The sequence below is a fragment of the Caretta caretta genome, chromosome 26 (assembly GCF_965140235.1).
Source record: "Caretta caretta isolate rCarCar2 chromosome 26, rCarCar1.hap1, whole genome shotgun sequence".
Lineage (NCBI taxonomy): Eukaryota > Metazoa > Chordata > Testudines > Cheloniidae > Caretta > Caretta caretta.
Genome location: NC_134231.1, coordinates 10,695,251 through 10,718,542, shown reverse-complemented (window position 1 = coordinate 10,718,542; position 23,292 = coordinate 10,695,251). Strand labels below are relative to the sequence as shown.

The 23,292-nt window shown below is 41.0% G+C and overlaps 1 protein-coding gene across 1 annotated transcript in view; it reads left to right on the top strand.

Moving 5' to 3' along the window:
• The window catches only part of SLC23A2 (solute carrier family 23 member 2), a gene marked incomplete at its 5' end in the record, with an annotated part of 102,229 nt that extends 79,272 nt beyond the window's left edge, over positions 1-22,957 (top strand). The window contains 10 exon segments of the mRNA XM_075123484.1: positions 873-943; positions 2,103-2,284; positions 6,764-6,884; positions 7,641-7,797; positions 9,823-9,970; positions 10,599-10,704; positions 15,293-15,422; positions 15,578-15,715; positions 16,494-16,589; positions 17,410-22,957. Of these exon segments, the coding sequence (XP_074979585.1) occupies positions 873-943; positions 2,103-2,284; positions 6,764-6,884; positions 7,641-7,797; positions 9,823-9,970; positions 10,599-10,704; positions 15,293-15,422; positions 15,578-15,715; positions 16,494-16,589; positions 17,410-17,642 (1,382 nt within the window). The 3' untranslated portion in view covers positions 17,643-22,957.
• Between the last annotated feature and the right edge of the window lie 335 nt (positions 22,958-23,292).

Below are 23,292 nucleotides of genomic sequence, written 5' to 3'. Positions count from 1 at the left end.
TACACACAAATTTTCAGTGTCCATGGCAGTAAGCCATGCTAAGGAGCGTGATCTGCTTTCAACTGGATGCATCACAGTGCCCTGAAGCGTGTATTAACAGCCTAGAAGTACACACCCTGTTGTGGCTTATTCCTGTATTAGAGATCAAATGAGATACTGGTTTCAGTTTATCGTTGAAAAGGACCCTTGCTTTGTGTTGCTCTTGACCATTTCTAACCTTCTAAAGGGGTCAGACACGAGCTGTTATTACACTCTAATGAAGTAGTTAAATTAGTAAATGACAAATGTTTGACTGTTTTAGACGTATAAAATCAAGTAATTCTCGTGATGAAAACATTCCCACTCAGCTTACTGGGGTGAAAAGAATCCATAAGTGACCCTTACATTTGGCAAATTAGGATTTTCCACTCTGGTGGCTAGCCCTTAGGAAATGCTGCCTTCATCCTCTGAGGATGTGTCTACGCTGCAAAGAAAAACCTGTGGCTGGCCTGTGCCACTCGACCTGGGCTCCCGGGCCTTGGGCTGCAGGGCTGTTGGATTGCCATGTAGACTTCTGGGCTCAGGCCGGAACCTGGTCTCTGGGATGCTCCCACTGTGCAGGGTCTCAGAGCCTGAGCCCAGAAGCATAGACTGCAATGAAACAGTCACATAGCCTGAGTCGCTGGCACAGGCCAGCCATTGGTGTCCAGTTGCTGTGTAGCCAGACTCTGAGAGCTGATTGCTGGGACTGGAGTGTTTAGTTTCTCAAACATTGGTCAGTCTAAAAAATAAACTAGTGCTGAAGTATTAGGTGAATCTTTCACTTACTAAAAATAAAAACACTCTGAATGGGACACAGAAATGAAAACGTGTTTGTTTTTTATTCCTCCAAGATGTAACAGTTACTAATGGCACAACAGAGCTGCTGCACACTGAGCATATCTGGTACCCCAGGATACGAGAGGTAACATAAGTAGTCTTTCTCTGTTGATCATCCCATTTCAGTTAAGGTTTCTCATCCATACCTCTGCATGTTCTTGTATTTTAAGTTTGTAATTTTGTCCTTCACTACCATTAAGTGTGAATATATCCCGTTATCTGCTTTGTGCAAATTTTAACCATTCCAACTTCTTTATGCATTACTGAAAATGGAATGCAATGAGTCATCTACCACGTTCAAAAAGACATACAGTACACAAGGGAGACTAATATTCTGCTACTTAGAATGCGCAGTTTGTGTTCACCAATAGCAGTTAAACACTTTAGCTGCTATTAAGCTGCTTGCCTACCATTGCTCAGTAATTCAATAGGCTGTTCCCCAAGGATAATGATCTGCAGTGAGCAAATCACTTGATATCAAGGTTTCTAAAGCTGGATACAGTTCTGATGGAGATGCTGATGCTCCCCAGAGACGTGCTGAGTCTGCCCAATTCCTTCCCCACCTCCAGCATTTCAGTATGAACTTTCTCTTGTCCTGCAGAGCCCAGGATGGGGGTTGTGCCCAGACATCACACTACAGAAGGATAGGTAGCATAGTCCAATTGAGGCATGTGTCATGGAACTTATCTCCCATCCCGTCGCTTGGGGCTGCAAATTTTTCCTCAATTTAAAACAACCCCTCTCTCTTCCCCATGTTCAAACCATAGCTACATCCTGCCAAGAGCCCTGCAGCCAAGAAGGCTGGCAGTCTCCTGAGACCACAACGCTGCTCTATGCCAGCTTCTAAGGAGCACTTGTGAACAATGCAGCATATACTCTGCCCCTAGGAGCTAAGAGCATCTCACCTCCGTGGCGCCACCAGCCCTTGCCGGTTCGATCTGAGAGCTTAAAGGTTAGCCTGGAACCCAGGTCTCCTGTATGACAGTGTGATGTGCTATCCACACAACTACCAAACTGGCCCATTGGTCCGTTGGGTAATAGTTTTGTGGAGAAAAACATGAGTGTTATACGTAAGCAATAAGTCACTTAAACTCATAATTAGCTGTTGTATGACGAAAAACAGTTTGCTGAGGCCTGCTTTGTCACTGAATTCTTTAATTGCAGTTTATAACCCAGAGCCGAAAAAGAATGTTTCGTTTCAAACTTAATTGAACTGTATTTTTTCCCATTCTTTGTGTATTCAGATCCAAGGGGCTATTATCATGTCCTCCTTAATAGAAGTGGTGATTGGCTTCCTTGGCCTTCCTGGAGTTCTCCTGAGATACATTGGACCTCTGACGATTACACCAACTGTGGCTCTGATTGGCCTGTCGGGTTTCCAGGCTGCAGGGGAGAGAGCAGGCAAACACTGGGGTATTGCTATGTTGTAAGTACCCTTGGATGTGGTTAACTGGAGCTGCATTATGAAGAAAGGATGCATACAGTTGTCACTCCACAGTGGTTCTCCTGCTCATGTCAGGGAGCGGTTTGCACAAAGGATAGGACATAGCCTTTAGTAGTAATTAATGTTTTGGTAGTTTTTTTTGTTATATAGGTTTCCTGCGTTCACACTGAACAACTGTTAGTGAGGAAATATGCACAGCTTTAGCATGTATGTGACTTTCGCCCTTTATTTTTACTTTCTGTGTGTATTCCCTTACTTCCTTCTGCATTTAAATCCCTGCAGCAACTCTCAAGTTTCCCACTGTGGGCGGACATCTCACCTCCTCTCCCATTCCATTTGTTGTTAGCGAACAGCAATTAAATAGTTGAGCATCGGCCAATAAATAAATCCTGTCCGACTGCTGCAATGCAGAACTTTGTACAAGACTGGAAAGTGTCTCCTCAGTCAGCTAAACTCAGTATATTTAAAAAAAAAAAAAGTCTCTGAAAATACCTTCTCTGTTATGACATGCGACAGAGACTTAGGTTGCTAACTTGGGAGGCAGAAAAATGCCTGTGAATGAACTACACTAAACAGGCAGTTAGTCCTATTTCACAGGATTTTTAATTTCCCAAACAGTTTTCTGACGTCACATGTTGCACAAATCAGAGTCCAAGGCTGAAATAACTCACTCTTAGGATGCATCATAGTGTGTTGACTATGTGAAGACTGGGAAACATGAGTTCCTAGACTGTGCTTCAGTTGTGCATCTGGGACGCTGGTCTGTTTGGTGAATAAGGCCTGTCACAGTTCAGGACAGCTCCACCTGAATTCCCCCTGCATTGGCCAGTAAGGGCACCCCCTGTGGGCTCCCGGCTCTTCAGCTGTTACCTCTTGAGTGAGACCTGTCTCTGTCTCCCTCCAGACTGGGGATTTTCCAGTCTGCATAGTTCCCTACTTCCGCTGTGACTTCGCAGCAAGCCAGACTGCCTAAACAGGCCTGCATCTGCACTTTGCTTTCTCCTCAGAGGCTATAAAGAGCTGTAATTGCCCAGTTCTAAGTTACCCGGCAGTTCTTTGTAAGCAAAAACCTTTGTTCTTAAGATGAAAGCATTACAGAGAGAACCTATTAAAAACAATAAAACTCTGCATGAATGCTAATAAGCTTACCAGAAATCACCCCCCAATCCAGCTAGGGCTCTAGTAAGTTGATCAGGCCTTCAGGCCTCACAAAGGGCTTTGTCTGTGGTTTACAAGTTCATCATTGCTTTAGCTGAGAAGAAGCACACCCATGAATAAGTCAGTCTCTCCTGTATACAGCTTGGATCTTCAGATTCTGAGAAAAGATAATCAGCAGATGGCGTTTCTCTCCTTGGGGTTTAATTTCAAAAGGTTGGGTCTGAAGGTGGGAATTTGCATTCACTTTCCCCCAGGTATTTCCTAGTAAATTCACTTGTTTGTCCCAGAAGATCCTTCTTGTCTTGTTTAAAATAGTCCTTTGAAGCTCATCACACTTCCCAGGGCTTTCATTGGCCACGTCTCTCTTCCCCTCTCTTGCCCCCCTGAGAATTTACATCCAATCTCACAATACATAAACTTTGCACTCCAAAGATGCTGAAACTTAATTCAATCATGTTTTCCAAGAATACTGCAGGCAAATTGCCTTGTCACAGGGCCTGAGGGCAAAATATTCAAATTTAGTAATAATACTTCTGAGTTTACTTAATGTCTTTCATCCAAGGATTGCAAAATACTATACAGAGACTGCCAGTAAGCCTCAATATTTCCCCCTGAAGCAGGCCTAATATTACAGCCATTTAGTAGATCAGCAGGTTGAGACGCAAAGGTTTACTTGTGTATGGTCCCAAGGAGGCAATGGCAGAGCTGGAATTACATTTTGAGTTGACTCCCACTTCTGTGCTTTAACCACTGCCAGCTCTATCTCTGAATTAGGAAGCTCGGAACATCTGTCATGTTTGGGTAATCCAGTTTTAGTTCTTACCATTACTTTTATTTAATACTATAGGCAACCAGTTGAACTCTGGTTTAGGGTGAGCTAGTTACACTTACAAAGGTAGTCCATCTTTCAGTAATGTCTTTCTTTGAACTGTGCAAGATGTACCTCATATGCAAGGAAAGGTACCTCTTATCATTCATACTTTTGCAAGTATGAATGACACTACTCCTGCGCAGAACACGCTGTACCTGGAGTTTGAGAGAACAAAACTTTTTTCTACTGAATTAAAGGTGATTTGGAACAGGAAAAGATGGAAAGAAAGAAAGAAAAGCTTAAAATCTTTGAATTGGGGATGGAACCTACTCCTTTAGAATTTCAAAAAGGGTTTATATTTAGAACAGCTTAACTCAAGTTTTTATGTAGTTTGCATTCTGATTTGACTCACTAGAGCGAGATTGGCTCTCAAGATAAGGACTAGTATCTTGTTCAAGGTCAGCAGAGAATACCATAAGAGACTAGAGAAGCCTATGAGGTCACTACTTTGGGTAGGACCTGGAATAGGCTTTCATTCAGGTCGTTTGTTAGTAATTTTTAGGCATTAAGACCGTTCTCCGCGATATTGAGCTTGAGTAAAATATTAAATACCGTGCCTTGTTGACCCGCTTCACAGTATGAGCAGCAGTGACTTAAAATCTTACAACAGTGCTAAATTAATATTTTTTTAAAATCCTTCTAAATTAGAAGTTTGCACTTGTGACCCTGAGGCAAGTCCAAAACTCGAGTCAGATGCATTGGCCCAAGAAAAATGGTTGCTTAATACCAGGGCTTATAGGCATTATTATAGTACAAGTAATAAACAGTATTGTTATTGACAGGTTTCAGAGGAACAGCCGTGTTAGTCTGTATTCGCAAAAAGAACAGGAGGACTTGTGGCACCTTAGGGACTAACCAATTTATTTGAGCATGAGCTTTCGTGAGCTACAGCTCACTTCATCGGATCTTCATCTTGCATCTGATGAAGTGAGCTGTAGCTCACGAAAGCTCATGCTCAAATAAATTGGTTCGTCTCTAAGGTGCCACAAGGTCCTCCTTTTCTTAGTATTGTTGTTATTATTATTAACTCTAAAGTTTGAATGGAACTGGGAATATTGGTCTGCCTGGGAGAGAGATCTTGATTTTTGTTTATTTGTCATTGTAAGTATCCTACTCAACAGAATGGTGTGGGTGGTTTTAGCAGTTCATGTTGCCCTACAACTCTGCATGACACATGCTGCATCTTCCCCTTCTTTGTGCTCTCTCTAGATGGATCTGCATTTCTTTCACTTTTGAACACTTTCTCCTTCTTTCTGTTGTTGGATTCTCAGAAGTCATGACTTGTTTTCAGAGAAAAAAATGTGTTTTCTGTAAAAACTTCGCAGTGGGATGGGAATTAGAGTATGGCTTCACCAGAACTTACTTTCCATAAATCAGTAGTGCAGTTTTTATGTATTAACCTAAAGGATAAGTGAATTATACCTCTGTGCTAGAGAGCCAGCACAGGTTCTGTATATCACTTAAACCCTATTTTGAGAACTTAAGTGGTGTGTAAGCCTTGAGCTGTCCTCCTGCACAGGATGAAATTTCACCCTGTGCTAACGTGTAACTCATTAATCTTTGACTGTTGCGCTTGGATGTTGGAGGGTGAATACACCACAAAATTTGAGCCTTTAAGAGCTGATGCTAGAACTGACTTTTGGTAACTTACTTAATGAATGTTTGTAAAGTGCTTTGGAGATGGTAGGCTTTATGTAAGTACCGAGTATTAAGATCTCACCATGTACTTGCCTCCAGCCTGTCTCTGACCTCCCCTTCTGCGTATTTAGCAGTGAGATTTCATAGAGTCCTAGACATCTGTGCTTTCACACACAGGCTATGGATAGTGGCAACGCCCTAAAGACAGGAGTTATAGAGAACAATCTCTCTCCATCTCAGTGGCTTTCCCATCTCTGAATATGTATCGCTCAGTGGCCTAGATCTCTTAATCTCGCTCCCTCTGTTCTGACCTATTTACCTCTAACTGTATTTTGACAGGTTTCAGAGTAGCAGCCGCGTTAGTCTGTATTCACAAAAAGAAAAGGAGTACTTGTGGCACCTTAGAGACGAACCAATTTATTTGAGCATAAGCTTTCGTGAGCTGCAGCGTTCAGTGAATGCATCCAGTGAACTGAGCTGAGATCACGAAAGCTTATGCTCAATAAATTTGTTCGTCTCTAAGGCGCCGCAAGTACTCCTTTTCTTTTAACTGTATTATGACACTCTAAAGCATGTATACATATTTTATAGTATTGGATTTCTCATTACAATGGCTTCATACTTAAAGTATTCATTTTCTCTGTAAAAATGTTTTGTCTTGGTTAAGCACCAAAATATGCTGCTATACCTTGGCTGTAGAATGTCTGCAAGAGATTACAATATTATATTCGTAATGGGAAGGATTTTGAACATGCTGATGTGAATGATTTATGGCCCTTTTTTCTCTCCCTCAGGACTATTTTCCTAGTGTTGTTGTTTTCCCAATATGCAAGGAATGTCAAATTCCCCTTACCCATTTACAAATCCAAAAAAGGATGGACAGCCTACAGGTTGCAGCTTTTTAAAATGTTTCCTGTAAGTAATTCCATTTGTCTTTGATTTTTCCATACCACAGGTTATGGTGAAATAGTCTGAATGGACTCTTCCCTCCCCCCACCACCCCTGAACTGGTGAAGACTATTTTGATTTTTCTAGAACCAGCTGAGCAGATCACAAAAAATAATAATGGGGATAACGCCACAAATGCACTTTTAAGAAACTCCACAAAATTTCTCATTTAGTACAGGAAATGGTGACAAACCTCTAGTATTCATAGTCCCCATTCTTGCAGCTGGCTCCGTGTGGGCTCACCCCTGTGCCTGTGCAGAGCCAGTTACAGGTACAGGGTGGGAAAAGGGGGAGTGAAGGAGTCTGGAGGGGGAAGGAGGGGTTCACAACTTAAATTTAGCCTTCCAAAGTAGGGGGTGGTAAAGTTCACTATCTTCAGGCTTTCTGTAATATGCACTTGAGTTATGCGAAAAGCTTCCTTTTACGTTTTTGTTAAAATAAAAACTAGTGCAGTCATTCCTGAAGTACTCATTTGGAAGCATTCACTGATTTAAGAAGGGGGAAAAGTCGACTTGAAAGCTTTTCTAGATGCAGTTTAATGAAAGGAAAATCTACCCAAGAAGTTCATTATAGGATTTATTATTCTGGTTTTAAGTATGTCTGATATGTAGGTAATAGAGGTTTGCATGAACAATTCACTATTGATGGCCATTTCCTTGTTGATAAATGGAAATGTGCGTTCACTTTAAATACTTTTTTCCCCCCCCTCCCCCTCATCCGCAGATTATTCTGGCTATCCTGGTGTCATGGTTGCTTTGCTTCATCTTTACTGTGACAGACGTCTTTCCCCCCGACAGCACAAAGTATGGGTTCTATGCTCGCACGGATGCTAGACAAGGAGTGCTGTTGGTAGCACCCTGGTTTAAGGTTCCTTATCCTTGTGAGTATGTTACAAAATGTGTACAAGTGCTGGGAGTTAGAAGTATGCTCACGAGCATCCTTTCAATGTTCCTTGCTAACATTACCGACTATGTCATACCATTGGGTTCTGATGTGTTTAGACAGTAAGAGGGATGGGATTTTAAACTGACCTATAGAAACCAGGAGTTTTAAACCTGGTTATGGCTTTCCCTTTACATACAAAAACAGCACAAGCCACAGGGTCTCATTCAGAGAGGTGCTGAGCACCCTCAATTCGCCTTTTCTGGAGTAGGAGTTGAGGACCCTCAGTACCTCACAGGATAGAACAAGATAACTATTGCCGTTTAATGACTAACGTCTGTTTTTACGTGTTCTCCCACAAAATAGTAACCTTTTATCAATGGATACGGCAAAGCAGCTACTGGGATTCCTGGGAAATGATGGGTTGAATTTTCCTTAACACTCACTTGCTGATGTGCAGTTTGTTGCGCAGCAAGCTGTTACTTTCATATATTCCACTGCTAATAGCACTGTAAGATATAGGTGATGTGGCGAGTGCATATAGCCCTGTTAAGCTGCTGAGGTCCTTGAGAGCTATAGTGAGAACAAATGGATACAGGTGTCTCGATTTTAAGCCACCTAAGAGCATCACTTAAATGCACAGGTCTGGGGTTTTATATTTTGTTTTCCCGATTGAGCACATTTCTTCTTACCCACTTCTGATAATTATGATGAAAATTTTCAAATTTGGGAGCCTGAAATTGGGCACCACTGTAGAAGTGGCCTGGCTTTCAGAAGGGCCAAACTCCCATTGTTTTCTGTGGGAGTCTGAGCAAGTCTGAAAATTAGACCACTTCTGTTTATTGGCCTAAATAATAAACCTAAGTGTCAAACCTTCGGCATCAAATTTGAAACTGTGGGCTGGTGTCTGAACTCCCTTACTCTATGTGCTAGGTGAATGTCCAGAGCACTGCACGATGTCCAAATGGAAGTATTTACAACCTGGTAATTTTAACCAATTAAATGCTGCAGTGTATCTTTTTACTTTTGAAATGTGAAAGTGGGTTGGAGAAACCGGATACCTGGGGCATAAGTGAATTTTACAGTAAAACTATTAGACATTTATTCTTTTGCTGATGGATCTAAAGCTTAAAATTGGTAACGGGGGACTTACCGTCACATTTCTCATGAACACAAATTGCAGCTTTACAGCCAAATTTAATTGTGCCCCTTTTGAGGTGAAAGGAGCAATACCAGAAATGCATATCAATACTATCACACAGAAATGAGGTAACTGTGTTTTGGTTTTTCGTGTGCTTTAGTTCATACTGAACATTTTAAAGAAGTAGTTTCTGAAGTATGTTTTATAAAACGTGATGTAAAGCAAATGAAGATGTTTGGGGGGGGCGGGGGAGAGGTGAGGAGGGAGGGTAGTGGTATTAATTTTCAAATCTAAGATATATTAGACTTCCCTGGGTCACTCACTAATGTATGCATAACTTACACTGCTTAATTGGAAGAGTGCCTCGGTCTTTAAAAAAGATGAAAGCATCGAGGCAGTGGTTATGAAAACAATGGCAAGACTTTCCTTCAAATCAGGCTTATTTTAGGATTGTGAAGGTTTGGAGAGATGGGGTGTTAGTATGTGGATCATCACAGCTGGTAGTTTGTCCTCTTTAGATCGTTAGCCCTTGAAGGCAGAGACCAAATGTGCAAACAAATCATAATTATGTGATTAGCCCACACTGATCTGACTCTCAAGCTGCAGCTCAAATCATTGAGATTTCTCATGAATGCAAGCAGTTTGTTTTTAAACATGGCCAAGCCAGTTAAAATGGTTTAGTCTCTCTCAAAACTGTAGTGGTTTACATTTAAACAAGTGTTTCTGCCTCTCATATCTAGTTGAACTAGATAGAGTTTTAATGAATGATCTTCATAGGCGATAGTCATGCAATCTGCAAGGGAACCAGTGGTTTTACATCTTAATAGCTAAATTATTGTCTTCAGCAGAACAAAAGAGATTTCAGTTTTCTTCTCTTCACAGTTCAGTGGGGGTTGCCAACGATTTCAGCGGCTGGAGTAATAGGAATGCTTAGTGCAGTTGTTGCAAGCATTATAGAATCAATCGGAGATTACTATGCCTGTGCAAGGTTGTCTTGTGCTCCTCCTCCACCTATTCATGCAATAAATAGGTAAGTCACTTGGAAAAGAATAAGCATAGTATTATCTGCTGTCATGGCTGCTTCATACTCTCGCTGAGATAGAGTTTTGTTATCAGATGTTTTGGTATCACGTTTTACAATATGATCAAGTCTAGAACCCAAGGATCTGATTTCTAAAACATAGCTGCTTTGAATTGAGCTGTTGTATGAAATAGAATACTCAAAGCCCAATCCTGAACCTGCTGAACTCAATGGAAGTTAGACTTATGGCTTCAGTAGGAGCAGCACTCGTGTCTATCCTAATATTGCCAGAATCATTAAACTTTTGGGCTTTAAATTCATTCTAAGGAATCAGTGTCGGTATCTTGTTAAATGCAGCTGAAATTTAATTTTAAGAGTAGAGAGTAATTCTAAACGTTGATTTTTCGACATCATTGTATTTTCCTAAATTGTTTTACGAATGTAGAAATCTAGGATGGGGCAACAAGACCCCACTGTGGTTGGTTAGATGTACCTAAGTGTTGAAATGTTCAGTGGATCAGAACTTGGGGACCAGGGACTATGATAAGCACCTACTTGCTGTGCAACCATTAATACATTTTGAAGTGAGAGTATTTTAATCTAAAAGCTTAACTCTTTTTCTCTACATGAATTACAGAGGGATTTTCATTGAGGGTCTTTCCTGCGTTTTGGATGGAGTATTTGGTACCGGTAATGGATCCACCTCTTCGAGCCCTAACATCGGGGTCTTGGGTATCACCAAGGTACATGTTCGACTCTCATCAGCCAGTAATCAGTTCCCTGAGTATTGCTTGATCTTGTAGTACTCTGGCTCTCACCGTTGATATTGTTTCATGACATAACCCTCTACAGGGAAGTAGTGCTCTCTTGTAGCTTGTTGTGCAAACCGTCTGCCACACAATATTTTGAACTTCCTTCATCTGTCTACACTGGGCATGTTCCTGTCAAGATGTCCATTATGAACAAGAGACGGTAAAACCTTTTCTTTGTTTTGTCGGAAGTGGTTAGAAAACCTATTTCAGGAATGTAACATGAGATCAATTCGATCTTTGTGCAAACAAAGTTGATTTTACAGTTTTTCAAATTGGTTGGGCTCTAAAGTAAATTGAAATCAATGCTCTGGTATGTATCCTGGCTGTGAGGTAATTCATAACAATGACTAAACATTTTTACACACAGTGTAATACGGTGCAAACCTTAAGGCCTTGTCTACACGGGGCGGGGGTGTGAGCCGCCTGTTGGGCAGCACTGGTGAAATCCCCCATTGTGTGCATTTTTACGCACAGTATAATACAGTGCAAACCTTAAGGCCTTGTCCACACGGGGCGGGGGTGTGAGCCGCCTGTTGAGCAGCACTGGTGAAATCCCCCACTGTCTGCAGCACCTACTAGGGGTTTGCCCTGGTGTGCTGTTGCATTGATGTAGCTACATCAGAGGTTAAAAACCCCCTTGTAGGTTTAAATTAAGTACCTTTGTCCTTGGCTTCTTATTAGTTTGTAAAGCACCTAAAATGCTTTGGATGCTGTATTTCTATATGTGTATTTTGAAAATGCCCTGTGCTTTAGGCTTGTTCAGCAAAGTATGTGAGCATATGCTTAACTTTAAGCAGGTAAGTCGGTCCCGTTAGGGGGCCCCCCACGACAGAAAGGATGTGGACAAATTGGAGATATTCCAGCGGAGGGCAATGAAAATGATTAGGAGGTTGGGGCACAAGACTTATGAGGAGCGGCTGAGAGAACTGGGCTTATTTAGTCTGCAGAAGAGAAGAGTAAGGCGGGATTTGATAGCAGCCTTCAACTACCTGAAGGGGGGGTTCCAAAGAGGATGGAGCTCGCATGTTCTCAGCAGATGGTGGCAGATGACAGAACAAGGAGTAATGGTCTCAAGTTGCAATGGGGGAGGTCTAGGTTGGATATTAGGAGAAACTATTTCACTGGGAGGGTGGTAAAGTACTGGAATGGGTTACCTAGGGAAGTGGTGGAATCTCCATCCTTCGAGGTTTTTAAGTGCCGGCTCGACAAAGCCCTTAGTGGGAAGATGTAGTTGGTCCTGCTTTGAGCGGGGGGGTTGGGCTAGATGACCACCTGAGGTCTCCTCCAACCCTAATCTTCTGTGATTCTATGATCAGAATTAATGGGGACTATTCACATGCTTAAGTGGGCACATGCTTTAGTAACTTCCTGAATTGGGACCTTAGAATACACACTGATTTGTTCAACCTCCATTATTAATATTGTTAAGGATATCAAATTACTTAGAGTAACCATTTGTTATGAATGTCCATATTTTTGTCCAATATTTGACATAAGTGATTGTGGTGTTTGAACTCAGCAATCAGATCCAGCTTCTTCTTGCAAATGAAAATAGAAGATGTACACAGCATATACTGGATCTGTGATGATGGATCTCAGAAAGTATATATTTCGTTTTCAATAATTGTATTAAATTTTTTTATTTAAATTTAACATCTAATTTTCAAACTCATTGGGCGGTACAGGGGGATGGTTTCATTTTCTTACATACACATAGCGTTCTGGAGCGTCTTTATCCATTTGTGTCTCTGCTAAAACAAGTGTATTTGCTTTGGCTGAGAATAGAAATTCTAACAGCGCCATCTGCTGACTGTACCTCTCTCCTCCTTTTTATTATTGAAGGGAATTCCGTAGGAAAAAATTAGTGTAAATGTTTATAAAAAGAGGTTTAATTATAAAAGGTTTATTGTGACCAAATAATCTCAATGTCTACTGCCTAATTTTCCTGGGAGTTACCATAAGGCAAGGGTGCAAAGAGGCATGTAAACTTTGTATGGGGTTAAAAACCTAACTCTGGGCAAGTCTACACCTGGGGGTTCATAAGGGGGGGGGCAAGCAGGGGCATGCCCCAGCCTCGGGGTGGGGCACACAACGTGCCCCTCCGAAAGTGGTCAATTTTTTTATTCCTGCGTATGCCCATCTACACTACAAACACTGCTTCGGTGCAGCTACGCTACTATAGTGCTTGGGTGGAGATGCTCTAAAGCTGACGGGAGAAAATTCTCCTGTCAGCTTAGTTACTCCACCTCCGCGAGAGACAGTAGCTGTGCCGGCGAGAGGAGCTCTCCCACCAACATAGCGTTGTCTACACAGAGGGTTCAGGCTGGTATAACTATATCACTCAGGGGTATGAAAAACCCACACACAGTTGTACCAAAGTAAGTGTGTAGTGTAGACCTGGCCTAAGACATGTCAGGTGATTTGGCACACTGTGGACTAAAGCTGAGCCTGTTATCAGTGTAAAGTCTGTGGGTGTAAAATATACCCCTGTGCAGAGTGCAGCACAAGGCTCATGCACAGTTTAAGGTCCAATTTTGAGTGGCCCTTGGATAGGGCCTAGGCCTTATGCTAGACTCCTGCTCCGGTGAATTTTACCCTGTGAGAAGAGAATTGAGTGATGTATCTGACTACAGGGCAGAAGCTTCAGGCATCTTGCGCTGCAAACATTCATGATGAAAAGAATATTAAATGTCAATAAGATACTGATTTGCTGTACGCGGTTTCCTCTGGTTTTGAAATAAGAACCTTTTTTGTTCAGTTTATGTGTAAGTGTCTGGGAACATGTACGCAGATCAAATTCAGATCTGAACTCGATGTTTTCAGTAATAGACTACCCACAGTGGGATTCAAATCCCAGTTGAGACTTCATTTGTTTAATGCCTAAAGGCTGAATATTTGCATGTCAATTTCCTTTTTACTGGCTGGGGGTGTAGTGGTGATTCAGTTCTTCAGCAATTTTCACGCTCTATCATCAAGTAATCAGTAATGGGAAAGGGATAGCAAGTCAGAGGGAAATTAATACTATACAAATAGGAAAATACTTTCAATCAAGATAGTTTGCAGAGTTGTTTGCATTGCTAATCCACTAAATAACTAATGTTGACCAGTCTGGCTTTTCTTTGCAATTGGTCTCTTCACACATAGCGGGTAAGACTGCGAATGATTAAGCAATGAAGAACATGGTGAAAATAGTCTTCTCCTACCCACAAAGGCATAATGTGTTTCTTTTTAAAATTCAAATGTTACATAATTGCAGCATGAGCCACCCTTGCTTGTGTCTGACCCTGTTAGTACCCAAGCGTTCTGATAGTTGCTTACGCTGAGTGTCTCTTTTTGGGTGAAGCACCCTGTTATACCTACTGGCTCAGTTAAGGGCTCAAGCACTGGAAACACCCACACATAAAAGTGATTTTTGTTACTTATGTTTTGTATGAAGCTTAACATTGCTGAATTCAAAACCTCTAAAAGGTTTATGCTGGGAGCAAATTTTCAAACCGACCAGATTTGGGTCCTGTGCATACAAATATGTGTGTATGTACACCAGGTCTCTCTCTAGTTCAAAACATATTATACTTGTGTATAAACATACAATACAACCTAAAATGTAAGAGTAATACTACACTATAGGTTCCACAATTAGTATTTCCGTTTCCATAATGTTTTTACATTTTAAAGTTCCTGCGGCATTAGCTGAGCCAAATTCTGCAGGTGACAAATACTGTAGCCGCTTAAAAGAGAGATGACTTAAAATCAGTTACATGATCTCAGGCAGGGAAATTACACGTGACTGAAGTGAATTGGAGGGGAGGCAAAATTTCACTCCGTTGCTGTTAGCTGGCGATATGTTTTTCTGCAAGGCGGTGTTAATGTGGTGCCAATCCAAATGTATACGTTTTGGTCCCATTTGTTAAAACCATCTTGGGGCAATTTGTATGACGTGGTTTATTTTAACTTTTGTAAATGGGACCAAACTACATCAAGGAAACCATGCTGGGCAAGGTTAATGATGCTTTAGTTTCAAAACAGCCTAGCTTAAATAAGCAAGACCAAACCATATTATGTCACCGTTGAAGTACAGCCATGTTCCACCTGTGAAACCCAAGACATCTGTAAAACTGTGCAGCCAGTATTTTAAGAAGAGAAAAAAAAAATCTAAATGGAAAATTGAAGCAGCTGGTCCTAAAATTGAGATTTCTGCAGTTTCCGCTCCTCTGATGATCTCCAGTTCCTGTAGGGTGTGGGTTTGGGGGGGATTGTGCTGGGTGTTTCACTGGAGAATTCAGTCAACCCTATGTATATTGTCTCAGCCAGAGTAGCTACTGTTGTGCAGGGTTACTTTGCTTTGTGGTGTCGTGAAGGACTACAGGAGATGGCTGGGCTCTGTTTGGAGAGAATTTCAAGAGGGATTAGACAATAAAATATAGATTTTTCTAGTGTAAAAAGTAAGATATTAAAGTTGGTGTAAATGTGTGTTTTTCTGAAGTATTCTGCTTCATTCCTCTCCCTTTGTGCTTCATAGGTTGGAAGTCGTAGGGTTATTCAGTATGGTGCAGCCTTCATGCTCTTACTTGGAATGGTTGGGAAGTTCAGTGCGCTCTTTGCATCCCTGCCTGACCCAGTGCTTGGAGCCCTCTTCTGCACCCTCTTTGGTAAGTGTCTGTTTCTCTGCTTCTCTTCATATGCGAGTTGATTGTTTGACAGCCTTTGACCTCTGTGGTATGTACCTGTGGCCGTTAGCTAACCTTTGAACGAAAAGGAGGGAGAGTCTAAAAGTTTGCACTCTTGATTGTTTGTTTTTGTTTAGGAATGATTACAGCTGTGGGTCTGTCCAACCTCCAGTTCATAGATTTAAACTCTTCACGTAACCTCTTTGTACTTGGATTTTCCATCTTCTTTGGACTTGTCCTTCCAAGTTATCTCAAACAAAATCCACTGGTTACAGGTACCAACTTCTGTTTTGTTGAAAATGTTGTACCGAGTGAAACATGGGCTAGTGACAAATAGTTTATTAAAAAAAATAATAATAATAATAATAATCAGGGTCTTACCTACAGTAGGAGCACTTTGCCAGTATAGGTATATTCAGGTGTAATGTCGGAGTGTGGAAGCAGCTTATCCGAGCAAAATTACACTTTCCCTGGCATAGCTTATTCCATGTGCAGATTTGCCAGAATAATTAGGGCTTTTGCTGGCACAGCTATGTGGGTCAGGGATCACATGCCTGACCAACATAGTTTATAAAAGAATGTAGGGTACACCTGGACTGAGAGCCATATGTAAAGGAGCAGATATATTCCCAGTAGAGTGAGATGGTGAGACCCAAGAAGGTTGTTCCAGATGGTGTGGAGATTAACAGAAGTGTCTCCCAGATATTTATTAAAGAAAATGGTATTCTAAGCAATCTGAAATGAATTCCTTTCAGGTTAGTTTCCTGACTGATTTAAATCCAGAACTGTAGACTCTTAAAAAAAAAAAAAAAAAAAAGAGTAGGTAAGGCACATACTTCCCTCAGTCTTACATATTCGACTAGCTTAGTGGCAGATGCTCCTGTAAACGGTTTGCAACGACCTAATCCTCTGTTCTTCGCTTACTCAAGCAAGGCCCCCCTTGAGCTCACTGGGATTCTTGCCTGGTTAAGGTACATGAGATCAGACCCCCCCAGATAGGGTGTGGACATGTAAAAACTGCAAATCGTGACCTAATTCTTTTTCTTTTTCTAGGAATAGCAGGCATAGATCAAGTGTTAAACGTTCTTCTCACTACAGCCATGTTTGTCGGCGGGTGTGTGGCCTTTATTTTGGATAACACCATTCCAGGTGAGTTTTGTGATGTCGTTGTAATTGTCTTTGAAATTTAAATGGCTTCACCTGCCTTTCTGAATGAGGGTTCTCACTGTTAACTGGGGAGGTGGCATGGCTTGGAGATGAGAACGCAGAACGGGGATGCTGGAGACCAGAGCTTAATTCTTGGCTTGAATTCACTGACTTGCTGTGATGCCTTAGGCAAATCATTTAACGTCTCTATGCCGAAAGGGCAATGTAAGTTAAAAGATGTACTGATGATTACAAAATGAAACCAGGGAAAAGAACAGACTGTTGAAGCCATTTCCTTAGTAGAAGATCGTATAAGGTCTGATCCTGCTTCCATCAAGTCGCCATTGACCTTGGGCTGGTCTACACTACAGGGGGGATCGATCCAAGTCATGCAACTTCAGCTACGTGAATAACGTAGCTGAAGTCGGCGTACTTAGATCAACTTACCGCGGTGTCTTCACTGCGGTGCGTCGGTGGGAGACGCTCTCCCGTCGATTTCCCTTTGCGCTTCTCGTTGAGGTGGAGTACCGGAGTCGACGCTAGAGCGATCGGTGGTCGATTTATCACTTCTATACTAGACCCAATAAATCAACCCCCCGCAGGATTGATCGCTGCCCGTCAATCTGGCCAGTAGTGTAGACAAGCCCTTCGAGGTGTAGGAGCAACCTTGTACTCGATGCTCTACCTTTGCAGTGAAGTTCTGTTTTTCCCTCCCCGTGACTACGATATGGCTTCCTAGACTGGCTGCTTGTGGAACATGATGTTTTTGAAGTAGAATGAGTTCCCCCCCCCACCCTTTTTTTTTTTTTAAATTTAACTTCAGGAAGCCCCGAGGAGAGAGGAATCCAGAAATGGAAGAAAGGCGTGGGGAAAGGCAGCAAGTCCCTGGAGGGCATGGAAACATACGATTTGCCCTTTGGCATGAACTTTATCAAAAAGTGCAGGTGCTTCAGCTTCTTGCCCATCAGTCCCACCTTCATGGGCTACACGTGGAAAGGCTTCAGGAAAAGCAGTAACTGCAGGAGTTCAGATGAAGACTCTGAGGCTACCGTATAGCCTTGGTTGCAATTATATTATCTCGTTGTAGTAACAGATGTATTTGCAGTTTCTTGCTGATTAAGAAGCATTAAAATATATGTTTTGTACATCTGCATTTAAATTCTGGAACCAGAGCTGAGACAGATTTAAAAAAAAAAAAAAAAAAAAATAGCTTTCCTGTTGTGGATGGTGATGGCTCTATATAGTGTGTCTGGTTGCCTAATTGGTTACCGATCTGGGTAAAATTTAAGTGCCCGAGTCCCATTTTCAGAACAGGTTTAGGTCCCTAAGTGCCTAACTCACATTTGAAAATGGAACGTGGGCTCCTAAATTACTTAGGTGCTTTTGAAAATTTTATCCTCCGATTATTTTATTTAAATCATCGCTGCTGGCATTTTCGGCACATCCATTGCTGTCAGTTAGTTGTGCCGGACAATTTAAATCCTTGTGTGAAATGAGTAAATACCATTTTATTCACTTGTAAAACATAGACACCAGTATCAAGTCAGTTGTATTTTTTTCCAGTTATAGCTCATACATTCCATATTTTTTCCACACAGCCACCTGTAAATCAGACATTATATTGTTGTGGCTAATGGTTATATCACTAGAATATCTTCACAATCATTGACGGTGCATTCAGAGATTTCCAGACAAGTGTTTCCTTATTAAATTACGCCAGATAAAAGCACTGCTTGACACACGTGATCTACTACTGTGCAAGACTCACTTAAATAGGATTGCTCTTGTCTGCCTGGCAGCTAGCCACCTAACTGGTGCCTAAGTCCAAGTTCTCTTTAAGGGATGTGTCAGCTTTATTTTTACTTGGATAGGGAACTATTTAACCTCAAGACGGTTCCATTTTCCTAGCCCAACCGCTTTTATCATTACAATGCAGTGCATATATCCACTTTAATCACAGACTCTTCCTGAATGAAAATGTGAATTTGTCTAAGCAGCCCCAGATACGTAGAAATCAACAGGGCAAAATATCAGCATTTGCTTATTCTGACTTGTACCGAATTTTCTTCATCCTGCTCAGATACGATCTCGGTCTGACTAGTGCCACTTGAGTAAGAGCGGCCTATGTATATGTTGCCTTTTTCCCCTCCTCTGGGGACTCTCCCAGCAGCTGTTTGTTTTTACAAGTGGATTTTTTAAATAGCAGAGACACTGCATTTGGCATCGTCATCCACTGGATGGTTTTAACGGGTATTGGGCCCAGTGACGGTGCCATTCAGTTATTTTTTTTTCTGGAATAGCCTCAGCTCTGATGTTATGTGGATGTTAATGCTCATCATGCATTCATAATTATAAGGTTTTATTCATGTTTAATGTTCTTACTATTGCAAGTTAGTTTAGACGTCAGTGTTTCAGTGTGGCCCCAAAAAAGCATTTTTAAGCTGTGGAGATCATCAGGGAAGTGTAGTGTAATGTACTCTTAAGGCCAGTATGCTCTACGATGCTTGCGTTTTGTATCTCTGGATTAAAAAAAAAAGGTAAATACTGTAATTCACTAATATATTTATCAAAGTTGACTACTGGACGGGAGCAGTAAATTTTGTTATTGAAGCATGGACAGGGTGGGGTGGGGGAGGGGAAGAAAATTGCTGAATGGATCAGTATTGAATAGTGCAGCGTCAAAATGATTCCATTGATCTCGTTTTCAGCATGTCATGGCTGTTTATTCCACATATTTTTATACAACTTTTTCCATAACAAACCATGTATTTGTTCTTGCTCCAAGGAACTTTCAGTAGTTTGCAGTGGGGGTGTCAGTTGGACTTTGTTGAAAGCCGATCAGAAGAATTATTGTGTAGTAGACAAAGTGATGTCTTACATTTTCTGTTTTGCTCTCCAGGCCACGAGAGGGGTTGCAGAAATTACCCGTCTCCTTAGGAACGGATTTGGCCAAGAGCACTGATCAGTAACACTAAGCTTCTAAATTTTCCACCTTTTATTTTATGTGCAACCAAAGATGTCAGGGTGGGGGAGTTTCAATTAAAAAAAGAAAAGCCACTTGTTTGAGGTGGTTATAATCATGTAAAATGCCAAAGCTGGTTCATTTATAAATGTGGGGTCAGGAAGGCAAAAGTCTGAATTAAAGATGATGCCACTACTTAAAAACAGACTTCTAGATACTTAAAATCTGATAGTACATTTTTGTTCTGTGGACTCAGCAGCGAATGTCATGCTTGAGGCTTCTCTGATCTTTTCCCAAAAGAGCGTGTTAATGTAAGGCAGTGGAAAGAAACTAAAATCTTATAACAACTTTAGGAACAATTTGGCTACCTTACAAGGTTGTTGGCAGAATGACTTACATGTTAACCCTGAAATGCCAGGAAGCTTGTGCATTCTTGTATTAGCATGACGCATCATACAGTAGTAGACAACACAACGGGAAATCCTGACTTGAAAATTAAATAGATTTTTTCCTACAAGGTCTTACTTTGGATGAAGTAAAGTGCTGCACTCACACGAATGGCCTATTAAACATGTTTGAAAGAACAACCACTTTAAATAGTCTTTAGGTGCTGCGTGGTAGTTTGAATCAAGTAACAGTTGAACCATCATTCTGAGGACTTGTTTTTCTGAGATACAATACCATCCTTGGCAGAAGAAAGTACATGGGATTATGTAAAGCCAGAGCCGCCTCCATCTAAAATCTTATGGTTAGATTTTAATTCTTCCCTGGTCCTACCACACTGATTCCATTGACTGGGTGAGAGAAGTTGAGTGAAGTATATACTGGAGAATCACAATGTGTAGCTGACATGCTTCGCTTTTGTATCCACCTTGACTTGGCAACACAAAAACTAGTATTTAATGTGGTTGAGCAGTCCATTTTGCAACGAAAATCCTGAAACGTTTAACTTCTGAGAAAGGTGACTTCTTGAATCCTCTTCTTTTAAGAAAGCTAATGGTTAACGTTGAGCCTTAATTTTGCAAGGACAACCAGAAGAGAGCTGATGAAACACTGCTTATAGCAAAATGTTTTAACAAAGTCACTGGCAGTGCATTTAACATCTGATAATGGCAGCACCCAGAATGTGAGATGTCTCTTTGTGTATATCTCCGCATTCTCAGATAAGAGCCGGGGAAAAGCTCAAGTGCACAGTTTTGCCTTGGGAAGAGAAATCCCCCTTCTGCGCATCTTTCTCAGAGGAATCTACAGTTGCCAATCAAATACTAAGTGCAGATTTTTAATACCTTTGTTTATGGTAGGAGAGTCCACACCCCCTAAAACCCAAAACAAGAAAAAAACACGTTAAATTTGAGTTAGAATGGTGTCGAAATGCTGTTAACTTTAGGTGATGCAAAGTTTACCACATGAGGTGCTGCAGGCAGATACGCTGCGGAGTTTTGCTCTGTAATTTTGAAAAGCAGTTAGATACTTTAAAAGTTTCTTGTTTACGTTTATACTTAAAGGGGTAAGTTGGCGTGGGAGATGGAAATAGAAATACGGTTGTTGTTGCAATACTATGTGTTTGCTGTATATGTAATTGTCTTTCTAATTGAGAAGTCAGACAATACTGTATAAAGAAGACAACACCGACTAGAAGAGAATGAGGTGTTTCAACTCTATTTAAATCTAGAATGGCAAATATTCATGGCGAGATATCATTTTGTCATATCAAAGGTGTATAACTATATTCAAAGCAAAATAGCTTTGGGGCTTTGGTAGCCAATCTTTTATTGTATTGATCTTTTTGGTTAAATTAAGAACTCTTGCTAACAAGTTTTCTAAATAGAACTCTGACAAATTATTCATCTTGAAAATTACATTTCATAGCAAATTTACCTATGACTGACGAATGTCCTATTCGGGTGTGTTGACTGACTAGCTTGACCAGTCACCTATTGGGGAAAGCATGACTTCTTCCTTTTTCTTCCAAATTCATACTCGGGATTTGCTTTACGCCTTTTAAGACTAACTTTCAATATGGCAACTTGGTCTGTACATGAATATTGCAGTATTTTATTTCCATATATTAAAAATAACATTTCCACTCAGGATAATTTTCACAGGTTTCCTGGGAGGGAGTGGTATGATTGTCATGACAATGTCATGTGGTGATAGAATTTCTTCATTGACGAATCGATAGTAGTTGTGTATACTTTATTTACCCGTGTTCGTTATTCCTGAAAACGAATTGTTCACCTCGCTACCGAAATATTGTGACGCGCAAAGTCGAATCAACACGAACTGAAATCCTTGGTACTATGTATACAGCAAGAGGTGTCAGTCAGGTAAGAACAATGCGTCTTGGCAATGCCTTCATACCAAAACAGTGTGAAAAATATTCAGTGGGTTAATATCACTTATGGTATAAACAGCACTACAGGCATCTGTGGTTTACAGCGTCGGATGGTTTAAGTTAGCCATTGGATGTTTGCTCACAGTCCAAAGCAGCCAGTGTCTGGTGGTTTAAGTTAGCCATTGGATATTTGCACACAATCCAAAGCAGCTTGTGCTAACGTAATTTAGATCTGAATAAAAATGCATGATGGACCAGCACAACCTTGGTTGTTTTTCTAAGTGGCCTTCTCAAACCAAAAATAATCACTTTTTCCTCTCCAGAAAATCCTCCAGTGGTTGGTTTCCCATTTGGTGTATGTGTCGTAGGACTTCTTGCTCAGGCTTATGTTAACCTTCCTGGACGTGGGATAACAAATGTCGCATGTCCATCGCTTTATGTAGCTATTTACAATACTGGAGGAGGCCACACGCTTGCCGGTATTTAGCTTCTGCCCAAGAGTCTTCTATACAACATAGTGCTGGGCTGCTTTAAAAATGTGGGGGATTCATATTTAGCGACATCCAAACCATTCCTGTCAAGTTGCAATTTGATTGTGACTGTGCACATTGTCATCGGTACTTATGAATATCAAAGATGTATTTAGACTTGCCTCCTGTGTTATCTGGCATTTATTGTGACATCTTTGCGTCTTGCTGCCAGTCCAAATTATTGTACTTTTGTCTGTTTATAACAACCTTTGGCATAACAAACTATTGACTGTTCTTAGACAGTGGGGATAAATATTTTTTCCATGATTTTTTTCTTTTTTTGTGACTGACTTTGGCTGTAAACATTTTTATTTTGTGTTATACCAAGGGTTTTCTGTTTGTTTGTTTTTATTTTTTGAAACGTGTAATTCTTTTATGGAGTTTTCGTATTTTGTTTTTCTAACATTGCTTCATTAAACGTTTAAATATTTAAAAAATATGTAATATTTGGACCAGATGTTGTGAATAATAGTAGATAAAGCTATTTTATTCTGTATTTTTAAAGCCTTTCAGTATAAATAAACGCTGACATAGATGCAACTTGGCAGTTTGTTGGTCGTGTTCATTTTTCAAGAAATATGGAACTCGCACAAAGAGAAGCAAAGGCTTATTTATCCTTTTTATTTACAGCAGTGTCTTGAATCTTCCAGTTGAGATTGGAGCTCAGCTATGCTAGGTGCTCTACAAATAGAGAGAGGCAGCCCGTAGGCTTACAATCCAAATAGACAAGATAGGCAAAGGGCAGGAAGGAAAAGAAGCACACAGAGAGATCACAGAGCAGATCGTTAGGAGAGCTTGGAACAGAGGCCCCCTTCTAGTTCCCAGTCCAGTGCCCTGACCACTAGACCACAGTGTGTTCCCTTCATCCAGTTTAAAGGA